The sequence below is a fragment of the Medicago truncatula genome, chromosome 1, assembly GCF_003473485.1.
Source record: "Medicago truncatula cultivar Jemalong A17 chromosome 1, MtrunA17r5.0-ANR, whole genome shotgun sequence".
NCBI lineage: Eukaryota > Viridiplantae > Streptophyta > Magnoliopsida > Fabales > Fabaceae > Medicago > Medicago truncatula.
The window spans coordinates 7,226,045-7,238,944 of NC_053042.1; the positions used below are offsets into that span (position 1 = coordinate 7,226,045).

Below are 12,900 nucleotides of genomic sequence, written 5' to 3' on the forward strand. Positions count from 1 at the left end.
ACGGATCGATTATTTTGAGAGGGACTCGAACACGCGACCACAAGCTAAATTAAAGAACAAGCTTTAACCAACAAGCCAATATGCTGTTTTGTGATTGCTTTTCATCATTTATATATAAAACATTCTAGTGCAGAAACAATGCAAAAATGCTCATTGTGCATTCCACTATTCATTTATGTTTTTTTTTTTTTTTTTTTGGTATACTCAACACTATTATTATTTTCTCGAAACGGGTATACTATTCATGTTTGCTCCAATTCTCCTTGAAAAAAAAAATGTACACTTCAATTCTTTTTTGACTAAAATATATGCTTCAAGTTGTTCATTTATTTTAGTTAAAAAACAGTTGTAATTTATTTAATTTTATTTTTTAATATGAAAACATTCCTCCATTGCAAACAACAAAATCATTAGGTCATTGGTCGCATGATTCAATTTGTAAATTTAACTTTTATAAGAAAAAGTAAATTTAACTCTTATTTTAAATTATAATATATCGTTAATGTTTCTAATTTATATATATATATATATATATATATATATATATATATATATAAAATTAAAATACATAATATTAATAAAATTGTTTCTTTCTAAATACTTTTATTAAAATTGAAATAATTTTTTAATATTTATTTAAATATGGTATGATTTTGTGTGGGTATAAAACACATATTATGGTTAATTTTGAGGAGTTGACAATTGGTAGGTTTTATAGTTTTTTAGTGATTGAGTCACCAATTCAATCAGATTTAATCCGCTTAAATATCTATATAAATTTAATCTCAAGACCGAGTTATCTTACCGAATCATTCAAGTTGATCTGGTTCAGTCATGCGGTTCAACCGATGATCCAATGGTTCGACCATTGACCATCGACCCAGCACCCCTCCCGAGTCAATGGACGAGCCGAATTTTAAAACTATTGTGTACATATAAGACTAAGGTGATGCAACATGCAATCCCTCTGCATCCCATCTATAACTTCAAAAAAAAAAATGCGAGGCTTTCTTAGTACAATGTGCGAGTAAATTTGTAAATTTAGAAGCAATATAGCATATATCATTATAGTTCTTATATAATTAACAGACAACGTGACCCATAAACATGAATATTATTATGAGTGACATCATATAACATAAACCTTAGTTAATAACATATGAAAAAGGATCCTTAAAAAAAAAAACACAAATGAAAAAGGAAAAAGAGACACAATCCATCAAAGACACAAAAGCATATTTATTTCTTCATGGTATCATTAACCGGAGTCTCTGTAACTTTAGGAAGTAGCCCTTTTTCTCTGCAGGTTTCTATAGCTCCTGTGAACATGTCTTCTAAGCTGTATTTAAATATAAACCCCAAGTCTGTGATCTTCTTTGAAGAAAATTTGATAATTTCCAGATCATCTGGGATATCCTTGAATCTAAAAATCAAATGCACAAACTTAGCACAACAAATATTTTTCCTATTATATCTTACTCTTCTAAGTGAACAATAGTTAATATTACAAAATCAATCACAAGTGTTAAATATTTTGTCTAATGTAATAAAATAAGAGAAAGAGTTAGTAATTTTTTTTTAACGATAAAATTGATTAATAACTAAGTCTCTGCACAAGACGAACAAGGTTCGATAAGACAGAAACTAAAAAAAGAGTTAGTGATTATTATTGTAAAAACTGTATGCACTAAAGTAAGAAATTGAAGAATTACTTTGTAGGGACATTGAACTCAGGGTATTTTTTGTTAATAAGTTTTGCAACTTCATGAATGGTTGCCTCATGTGAACAACATATGTATCTCCCATGTGCTTTAGGGTTCTCAAACAGAAATATATGAGCAAGACAAAGGTCGTCTAAGTGGATGTATTGGCCTTGCTTTATGATCGAGTAATGAGCCTCATATCCTACCATATATGACCAAAAAAGCATCAGTGACCCAAAAATAACAACTACAATTAATAATACAAGGAGATTTTTTTTTTTTTTTTTTTTTTTAAGAATATAAAAGGAGATTTTAAAGTGAACTATTATCTTGCATTTTTAAAAAAACAATAAATTATTCGTTCATAAAGCAGGTGCAATCTTTTAAGAAAAAATAGAAGTGATGATAATAAATTCATAAAAAATTAATAAATTATGTCATTGTCACATTAAATATTTAGAGAGGAATTCACAGTCACATTAATATACTGAGCAGATAGAAACAATATTCATGCTAAGCATGTGAGTATGTATGGACCTGTGATAAGGGAAAGAGCAGTGATTAGACTCGGTGGCATTGAAGGCATAATAAATGGACCAACAACAAGAGGTGGAATAATGGAAACAAAGTCTATGTTGTGTTCTTTGGAAAACTTCCATGCTTCTTGTTCTGCCAGGGTTTTTGAAACAAAATACATCTACAAAAATGGGTAAAGAAGCATAATATATTAGTGAGCAAAAAATTTGAGTCAATATTGAACATGTGAAAACAACTATTCATATGTTAAAGCATGTGAAATTTTATATAGGTTTATTCCCTTGAAAATGAAAAAAAATTCTTTTAAATATGAGTTTATGTAACATGTACGATATACTCCATCCGATCTTTTTTATAAGAGACAAATAAATTAATTAAAATCGATGTATTTGGTTCGGTTCATAACATCGATCAAATACATTAGATTTTGTCGATTCATCTGTCTTCTATAAAAAAGGTCTGAGAAAGTAACATGATATAATATAAAATGCACAATCTCTAATACAAACTTATTATATTATAAATACTAATTTGCACATGAAAAACTTATAAAGTATTATTGAATAATCTTTTAAAACAAATCACAAGTCACTCTTGATATAAAATATTTTCTTTCTTTGTTATTATTGAAACTAAATTAATTAATTAAAAAGATAGTAATTAAATACTAACCCAACCAGTCATCTTGACTCTACGGCAGAATTCGACGTCACTCCAGCAAGTTTCATCAATTACAGAATTTTGTTGCTCAGTAACATCCAAAGTTCCAGCTGATGATGTGAAAACCAATCTTCTAACTGTTTTTGCCTTCTTACATGCTTTCATTATGTCTAGTAATCCATTTATTGTAGGGTTTATCACTTCCTTCTGCATTATTCATTTTCAATTACATTACATGAACAACGAAATCAAAAAACTATGTTAGTCTATATACAATATAGGTGTTTGTAGTGCGGTAGAAAATAATTCAGTCTATAAGTAAAATCATATGCAGTTTGGTTTAGATGACTCGTTTAAATTTTTTTATCCAATCCAGTTTAATGCGATATAATTTAAATCAATTTTTAGAAATCTAATTATAATGGAAAAAATTCTATTAATATCATAAAGACATGTTAAAGTCCTCGTGAGTTTAGCCCAGTTGATATGGACAATGCATAAAATATGCAAGGTCCGGAGTTTGAGCCCCGACCACCACCAAAAAATTAAAGACATGTTAAAATAATATATTTGATACATAATATACTTAAAATTAATAATACACGGAGAAAATAGATTTTAAAGTGAACAATTATGTTGCATTTTCAAAAAAACAATAAAAATGTAAAAAAAAAAAACGATCTTTATTATTTTCTAAATTAATGTACCAATTTCTCCAAAATGTAGGGTTTATCTCTAAAAAAATTGGTGTATTTGGTCTAGTAATCCATTTATTGTAGGGTTTATCTCTAAAAAAAATTGCCCTTATTTTCCCCAAAATGTGATAGATCAGTAACTATTTATTACATCCATCAATAACCACCTATGAAAGATGGATCATAGTAGAACCGCCAATTTCTCAATCATTTTCTGATGTCTTTGTTTACCTATATATGGCAAAATTGGTGTATTTGGGGTGCACCTGATGTCTTTAGTTTCCTTTATAGGAGAGTGTCTCTTGGTACAACTTTAGTGTTTTTTAGCTCAACTGCTCAAGGTATTTTGTATGGTGTCTTCTGAACTCTTGTGTTCATCAAATTTGTCAATTGTCTGGTATTTCTTTATCAACATATATATATTTCTTCAATATATGATAAATACATTTATGCAAACATTAATTATTTCTCTTTCATGATTATCTTCAATATATGATAAATATATGGCTTAATTGCACTTTTGACCCCCTATCTTTCCAAAAGTTGCGATTTTGGCCTCTAACTAATTAAAATACAAAACAACCCCTATGTATTGAATCTATGGCAGTTTTGGCCCCGAAGGCCACATTTGATTTGGTCTTCGCTGACGTGGCACCCACAATGGTCGACACGTGGCACCTCAATTAAGGGATGTGGGTGCCATGTCAGCGAAGACCAAGTCAAAAGTGGCTTTGGGGGCCAAAACTGCCAAAGATCCAATACATAGGGAGTTGTTTTGTATTTTAATTAGTTAAGAAATTAAGTAGTTTTTTTTATGAAATTATTTTACGTACTTATTGAAAAAATATAAATATAAATTTAGTGTGTATATATATCTCTTCTATACAAAAGCAAGCCAAAATATGACCAAAGAATAAAATTATTTGCAAATTCATTTATCAATTATAGATGTTAATTTTTAAGATTTATTTAAGATTCGTGGTAGTGAATTAATTAAGTCATTCAACATATATACCTCGGGGTCCTTGGACTCAAAATCCATAGGAGTAGCAACATGAAAAACTCCTGTACACCCTTTAATAGCTTCATCAAAACTACCCTCTTCCCCAAGGTCAGCCTTCCAAAGAGATAGTTTGCTATTTGCACCTGGCAGTTCCAACAAATGCTTCACCTTCTTCATGTTATCTGCATTATTATTACCTTAATTAGTGTCATAACCAAATCCATAATGTTTAAACAAATGAATTAATTAATTATTAATTTAGGCATGATATGAAAAATGATGCAACATGCATTATTATAATAGGAACCTGGGTCGCGCACGGTGGCTCGAACTGTGTAGCCGCGCTCCATAAGTCTCATAACAAGCCACGACCCGATGAAACCTGAAGCCCCTGTGACGCAAACTGTTTCTGAGACTGAACCCATGTATATATTTTGAACGGAAGACAATGTATGTGGTGGGTGACTCTATTTATTTAGAAAGAAGCTGTTGTAAAGAGAGAGGAATGAAGAGAAACCTGAGCTGATGAGAGTAAGAAAATGTAAGGGGTTTATATAGTATGAAGTGACGTGAAGGAAATGTAAGGATATTAAGGAATGTATGAAGTGACGTGAAGGATCTTCCTTGGTGCGGAGGTCTGTATAGTGTGATCCCAATATTTAAGCACATCTATAACACACGCAAAGAAGAATTAAATATACGTATTTTTAAAATAAGTAAATGATGTATATATATTTTTTATATGTCTATATAATATTTACTTAGGGTTGTGATCCCACTAAGGTATTTCTTTTATTTTGTTAAATAATATTTACTTAGGGTTGTAATTTCAATATTCACATTTTTAATATTAATAAGTGTAGTATTCACGGTTTGAAATCCAACACTACATATATTATACAATATCTATATCAGCTGAGTTAAACTCACAAAAACGATAATTCTATTTTCTAAATTTACTAGCTATAAACATTTGAGTTGTCATAAGTCATATAACAACGAAGAGAAGAGGTTAAGATTAAGTTTTAAAAAAAAAAATTGTGATATTAATTTTTGATTTTTTGGGTTAAGTTTGAAGATTGATGAAAATGATGAGGTTGTATGAAGAAGATGATGAAGATGAGAATGAAGAAGATGAAGAAAGATTAAATAATATTAGGTGTTGCTGCTTCACCATAAAACACAATAGACATGCATGATCATACGGTGTTCTTTTATGAGAAAAGATCTAATGGTTAAAATTTTAAAAATTATTAAGGTCTATGGTGGACTATCTATAATGTTGGTCCACAATAGACATTTGAGATTTTTATTTTATTTTTTTAGAAAAATAGGCATTTGAGGTTAAAGTTGACGGAAATGATTTATTTGACGACGGAGGCAAACCTGAGGGACCAAAACATGAATTTTATTACTTATGAGATCAAAATAAAAATTTGAAATTAATTAAGGGAACAAATGACCTATTAAACTAAAAAGTTATGTAGGTAGGTAAGTTTCCTTTTTTGTTATAATATTTTTTTTCTTTTCTCACACCACCTTATTCTCTTTTATCAATTGACAATGTTAATCGTAATGGTTTATTTTTTTATCTTTGTCTTAGTTGACCTAATTCATTTTTGTATGAATTAATAATTTTAGGAAATAAGTATAGTAGTCCAAAATCCAATTAATACAAGTCACGAGATTTTTTGAATAAGCACGTGATCAGCTGCCGGCATAGCAAGGAATGAAGTCAAGAGCTGGTAAGTGGGAGCTCATGACAACCTTCCGGTAGTATCATTTAAAGTTAGACTAGTAAGTAAGTAAGTAAAATCCGAATGATTCGTCTTCAACTTCATCTCTAAAATATTGAAATGTTAACAAAACCACAACTTTTAATCCAAGTAAATGGCCGGTCCTCTAACTCTATACAACACAATTAGGATGAGGGTGTTGTCCCCCTTTTATCCACATGTTCAACAATATCAGTGACAACACATCACGTAACTCCTTCGCCTATTTATATAATTTCTAGAATAATTGAGGATTCAATGTTTAATTTATATATTGCCAAAAAGGCCAGATGCATGGGATGGTGGTATTATATTATATTATATTTTTCAAATAAATAAAAGTTTAAATAAGTTACAATCTAAACCCATTGGTTGAATTGAATTTAATCTATGCAAACATTGCATAGGATAAGGTACAATTAATGTTCCACTTTTTTCACCGTGACAAAAACAATATTTTCTATGTATCATCCCATTTTTCTTAATAAATTGACCTTTACTGATTGAGAACCGATCTTGTTAGTATATATAAAATTTGGAAGTTTCTTTCTCATTTAGAAAACACTGACCAATAAAAGATTCAGAATAATTTTTAATTTCCTGCTCACTGTTCCTCAAATCAATTACTTCATATATATTATGAACTATATATCACATGGTTCATTATTTTGAAGATTTCTTCAAATCAAATAAATTTGTGACTCTCAACTTACACAAATAAGTTTACATTATTACGAGATTGCTAAAAAAGTAAAATGATATTACCAATTTTTGTCCAACTACAACAAAATATTATTATTGTATTCGTAAAGAATGGTGGAATATTTATAAAGAGTAACAAATATATGCTTGTGTGCATGAGTGCATATTTGACCTGGTTATTGTATGTTTTTGTACGTGAGTGTATGCTTGAGTCAAGATGCGAATGAGAAAAATGTTAGATATAATTATAACAAATGAATTATAATGGTTTTTTAAAATGAGAACATATGAGTTTTTTAACACGAGAACATATGAATTATAGTAGAAGTCAATTGAGAAAAAGGTGAAAGCAATTGAGAAGACATGAGAAAAACCTGAAAAAAGTTGGAAAAATGTATATGTATAACTTATTATGATTTAGCTACCATATCAGAATCAATGGATGAGTTTTGTCCACTTGCCATATCTTTGAAAAAAATTAACGTGGAAGGAGAAAATAATGTGAAAGAAAAAAAACTTAACTACATTGAATTTTATTTAGAAGATGACTATTCAGTTTTCTTAGTTTTTCGCAAGATACAATAAATAAAATGGTTAATTAATAAGGGAGAGAAGATTTTTTTAATCACTTTTCACCAAAAACATAATCAATATGATAGTTTAGATTGAAGAAAGTGGTGACTTATTGCATCTTATTCTATGCAATGTTGCGTAGGTTAGAAAAATCTTTATTTAAAATATTTTTAATCTCTACGCATTAAAGACTCGCTCATATTAGATACTCAAAAGCTCACGGTAGTCAAACTTATAATTTTTTGTTGGACAAACACATTAGTCAAACTTTACTAGAATCATTTTAATCGAATTTAACTCTAGTAACGGTCCACAATACATATTTTTCATGTATAATGTCAATGTTGATTTTTCATCAATTAAAACTAAATCGAATCCACGGGTTCAACATGTTGAAATTGACCGGAAAGCCAAGACAACATCAAAACTAACGGTTTGGCCGGTTAAAGGGATAAAACAATTTTATTTTATTTTTGAAAACTTAAAATGATCTTCAACATCCTTCTTCCCTTACTCATGTGATGTACGATATTTGCCATGTGGGACTGCATCTGGCTAAGAGTAAATTAAGGACATGGACGAGAAATACGTATTAACTGAAGTGGTTGTACTAAGGCCGTCGAATTTTCCTATTTGGTTATCAGAGATTTTTGGAATTTGGACCTTTTTCAATTACAAAAAAATTTAGGTGAATTGTACTATGAGAGCTCACCAATATCAAAGTAGTCCTCAAAATTTAACCAACATTAACTAATGTACTTCCAAATGATACACCGAGTTTGTTTTGTATATGTGTTACTTGGCCTCATTTTAATTAATTAAAACAAAAGTATTTTTCTAAGCGCATTTCCTAGCAGGAACTATGTTGTTTTGATTTCCTTACTGCACTGAAGGATACCAACTATATCTAATAATAGAAATAGGAGACCACCATGTAAAGCTAAATAATAGTACTATTTTTTTTCTTCATAATTTTCCATTTTCTCAAGGCTTAAGCTTTCAACATTTTGCAAATAAATAATATTCAATAATTCATTATCTTTTCCTTTTTCGTGTAGCTCTCAATAAGGAACAAATGAAAGAGATAGAAAACATTCAAGTAAGTTTGGGCTTCAACAGGATTGCACAAACATTCCAGCTACTAAAGAAAATCTCAAGGAATTAAGTAAGATCCTAAAGCCATCACAGAAACACACATAAAGACACATAGCCTATACTTATTTATTTATGTGTGACACCATTACTTATTGGTGCTTTTAACAAATTTAGGAAGAAGCCCTTTTTCTATGCATGTATCAATTGCTTCAGTGTACATATCCTCCAAGCTGTATTTAAACTCGAATCCCAAGTCTTTGATCTTCTTTGATGAAAATCTCACAAGCTCCAATTCATCTGGAATATTATTGAACCTAAAAATCCAATTTGAACAATTAGACTAACATATAGTTTCAACTTTAATTAATACTTGAAATAGCACGGAGTACACTTACTTTGTGGGGATATTGTACTCTGGATATTTTGTATTAATTAATTTTGCAATGTCATGAATATTAGCTTCACATGCACTACATAGATACCTCCCTTCTACTTCCATATGCTCAAACAAGAATATGTGAGCTTCACAAAGATCATCCAAGTGGACGAATTGGCCTTGCTTTATAATCGAATAATGAGCTTCATTTCCTGCAGATAGATTTGTGGAAAAACGTGTTATTTTCGACCATAAAATTAGTTTGTCTAACATTTCTAAAGGTATATTTTCATAATATACCAGTGATAGGAGAAAGGGCAGTGATTAGGCTAGGTGGCATGGTAGGAATAAGAAAAGGACCAACAACAAGAGGTGGGATGATTGTGATGAAATCCATGTTGTGCTCTTTGGCAAATTTCCATGCTTCTTGCTCCGCAAGTGTCTTTGAAACAAAATACATCTAAACAAAAAATATAAAAACCAAGATATACATTATTTAATTGTTTGTTAAAATTCAAGTGAAGAGAATGTATGTATTTATGAAAATAAATTTCTAACCCAGCCAGTCATCTTCACTCTCCTACAAAACTCAACATCACTCCAACAGCTTTCATCCCACAAGGGCTTTTGATCTTCAGTAACGTTTAGGGTTCCGGCCGATGATGTGAAAATAAATCTACGGACAGTTTTGGCCTTGAGGCATGCTTTCATGATGTCTAGCACCCCTTTTATGGTAGGCTTGATCATTTCATTCTGCAGTTCAAATCAAGTTGCAAACCATTTCAAACTCAATTTCCCAGATCCTCAGAACAGATAGATATATAATCATTAAAAGGGATTTTCACGAGACACTCCAATGAATTTTTCACAAGAGATGACAAAAAAATTCTATGATTCGATTGTTAGGTTTGCAATCATATATTTCTTTTGATTTTTCACAATTTATTTGAATTATGTTGTTTGATTTGTAATTTTGGAGTTTTATTGCTTAATTTGTTGTAAACTTTAGTAGATGAGATGGCAGTGACTGTTTTTTTTCTTTCTTTCTTTCAACTCACAATCTCCTTGAATAATTAAGAGGCTATCAAAAAAATATTCTTGAAGTATTAACCACCAATCAACCATTTGTTTTACTTCTCAACCACCATTATCACCAAAATTTTAATTCACTTTTATCATTTTCGTCGTGTCACAATCGTTAATACTATATAAAGCTTTTGTCAAAAAACTATAACTGAAAATTATGGTCAGATGTGATCAATACCATCTCAATCTCATTTACGTAGATATTTAAAACTTAGATATCTATAGCTTGTCATTAACCCTTTAAAAAAAATAGTTGTGACATCCATGTCATCACCATCTTTGCCACCTAGGTACCTATTCACTGTCCTTATCACTAGATGATGTTGAACGCAAATAGAACAAAGTTGGAGTCACATATTATGTCCTCTAAATTAAACATTTGAAGTTTTACATAAATTGTGTGGTATAAAACTAAGTCTCCAAAACGGAGTTAAGACAATCTCTACACAATAGAGAATCTAACAAACCATCACCCCTAATAAATTACATTATGCTCAAAATATGTTCATATTTCATATTTGAATTCTTGAATATCACTTCATCAATGTTTTTTTTTTTTTTGGTCAAGTAGCCTAGTGGCTAGAGCTCACACAATTAAATTGTGGAGAAGTGGAGTGTCCGGGGTTCGAACCCCAGCCCCTGCATATAATATGCAATATCCCTACCAACTGAGCTAAGCTCACGGGGATCACTTCATCAATGTTTTAATACCATTATATATTGGATTAATGGTGAATAACTACTAAAATGGAAACGGTTCATACACTTAATGGATTATCAATGTAGTGATGGGATGGTTACAAAAATGGAAAATGATAAACATCCCAAAGGATATTATTATTATACTAGGGTGAGGTGAGAAATTATTAGATCACTATGAGAGACTAGTGCCAATGTGCCATGCATATATGAGATGATATTGATAGATGCATAGAAATTTAAATTATGGGTAGGTAGATATACCTCAGGGTCCTTGGACTCAAAATCCATAGGAGTAGCAACATGAAAAACTCCTGTACACCCTTTAATAGCTTCATCAAAACTACCCTCTTCACCAAGGTCAGCCTTCCATAGGGACAGTTTGCCCTTTGCACCTGGCAGTTCTAACAAATGACTCACCTTCTTCAAGTTTTCTGCATACCAAAATGTGTGTATATATAAACCCATCAATTTCCTTGAATTTTGAAATCTCTAGTCAAAACACACTCTTACATTATTTTGTTAGTATCAAACAGCTGAATTTTGATTAAAAAAATTGTTGGTGTTAAAATATGAATTGATTTATACATGATATGAAAAATGTTGCAACATACAAAAAAAAAAAAAAAAAAAAGGACCTGGGTCGCGGACTGTTGCTCGAACCATGTAACCGCGCTCCATAAGTCTCATGACAAGCCATGACCCGATAAAACCTGAAGCCCCTGTGACACAAACAGTTTCGGCCATAGAACCCATATTTTATTTTCTCTGTTTTTTCCCTGATTTTTTTTTCTCTAGTGATTTTGGTTGGCTTGAAAGTGGAATGGAGACAATGTGTGAATTGTGGGTCTGATTTTATAGAAGATTTTGTGCTATATTCCAAACAAAAAGTAATAGGGATAGGCGTGGCCTACAAATTTATGAGAGGGAGAGGATGACTTTCACCTGCCAATCAACAAATGTTACCCAAAAAATAAGAAAATAGGATGAAAAAAATTGCGTTTTAGATTGATTTTACACCAAAATTGTTTATAGATTAAAAAAAACGTATCTTTGTAATAAAGTTTTACATGAGTTACTCTCATAATTTATCTATTTTTTTATTTTTATGTCAGATCACATCAAATATCTATATTGAAATATATTGTGATTGACTGTTCTTTATTCTTGAAGAATTCTTGACGTTATTTTTTTAGAAATATAGCATTGCTCTTTTTTTTTGGTGGGTGTGTGGTGTGAAGAAAAGGGAGAATCGCTTAAGTTGAGTAGTATATGTTTTTTGGTTACATGTTGAATAGTATATGTGTATCTGCCTTATTTTAATATGGTAATTAGGTTGAATATTTATATCATGATATATGATTTTTTCCCTTTTTCCTTAAAAAAAAATGATTTTTTCCCTTAAAAAAATCATGATATATGATTTTTTGATTAATGAAATTGATTCTTTCCTAATTTTTTTTTCTTTCTTTCGAATCCTCAATTATGATAGCTTAGAGCACAAATATCAGCAGTGGTATTGCCAACGTGTGCCTGTGTGTGTCAGTTTGGATACTGCTTGGACACTACGGTGCCAAGAATGGCAATGGTGCCATTCTTTTCCTTTTTCACCTTTTATCAATAGTTTAAAATATAAAATTGAATATATTGTAAGATTAGTGAGACCTATTTTAGAGTTTTGGAGAGTCGTGTGGATATTTAGAAAAATGTAGTTGGGTGGTTTAAATAATTGGAAAATGTAAAGTAATATAAAATATTATGTGAGACCCATTTATACTACTCATATGGGTGACATGGATGTGAGTGCTCTTAGTTACGTTATTTTGTGAATCATGATTCAAAAATATATATTGTGAATCATAAATTAAATGAAATAAAAAATAAACTTTCAATTAAAAGCTTTTTTTTATTTTATTTTTGATAAATTTAGTAAGCTTTGATGCATTTTTGTTAATACATTTTTTGGTTCGAAACATGGTTAAAAGTTAAAACATTA

General features: G+C 30.3%; 2 protein-coding genes across 2 annotated transcripts; both read right to left on the reverse strand.

Annotated features, from left to right (window-relative positions):
• Positions 1-1,040: 1,040 nt before the first annotated feature.
• LOC25482168 (dihydroflavonol 4-reductase) lies at positions 1,041-5,203 on the reverse strand. The gene is made up of 6 exons (XM_013610679.3): positions 4,906-5,203; positions 4,611-4,780; positions 2,913-3,107; positions 2,241-2,400; positions 1,713-1,905; positions 1,041-1,423 (listed from the first exon to the last, which is right to left on the reverse strand). The coding sequence occupies exons 1-6, from the start codon at positions 5,021-5,023 to the stop codon at positions 1,240-1,242; spliced, it is 1,020 nt and encodes a 339-aa protein (XP_013466133.1). The 5' UTR covers positions 5,024-5,203; the 3' UTR covers positions 1,041-1,239.
• Positions 5,204-8,653: 3,450 nt separating this feature from the next.
• Positions 8,654-11,771, reverse strand: LOC25482169 (dihydroflavonol 4-reductase). The gene is made up of 6 exons (XM_013610680.3): positions 11,543-11,771; positions 11,169-11,338; positions 9,678-9,872; positions 9,420-9,579; positions 9,139-9,331; positions 8,654-9,057 (listed from the first exon to the last, which is right to left on the reverse strand). The coding sequence occupies exons 1-6, from the start codon at positions 11,658-11,660 to the stop codon at positions 8,889-8,891; spliced, it is 1,005 nt and encodes a 334-aa protein (XP_013466134.1). The 5' UTR covers positions 11,661-11,771; the 3' UTR covers positions 8,654-8,888.
• Between the last annotated feature and the right edge of the window lie 1,129 nt (positions 11,772-12,900).

Excerpts from the sequence above, each read along its gene's own strand:
- LOC25482168 (XM_013610679.3), bottom strand. The coding sequence starts at position 5,023 with ATGGGTTCAGTCTCAGAAACAGTTTGCGTCACAGGGGCTTCAGGTTTC. Across the intron at positions 4,781-4,905 it reads AGCCACCGTGCGCGACCCAG|ATAACATGAAGAAGGTGAAG; the intron begins GTTCCTATTATA and ends ATAATAATGCAG. Across the intron at positions 1,424-1,712 it reads GAGTTCAATGTCCCTACAAA|ATTCAAGGATATCCCAGATG; the intron begins GTAATTCTTCAA and ends TTTGATTTTTAG.
- LOC25482169 (XM_013610680.3), bottom strand. The coding sequence starts at position 11,660 with ATGGGTTCTATGGCCGAAACTGTTTGTGTCACAGGGGCTTCAGGTTTT. Across the intron at positions 9,873-11,168 it reads TTGAGTCCAAGGACCCTGAG|AATGAAATGATCAAGCCTAC; the intron begins GTATATCTACCT and ends TTTGAACTGCAG. Across the intron at positions 9,580-9,677 it reads GAGTGAAGATGACTGGCTGG|ATGTATTTTGTTTCAAAGAC; the intron begins GTTAGAAATTTA and ends TTTTTTGTTTAG.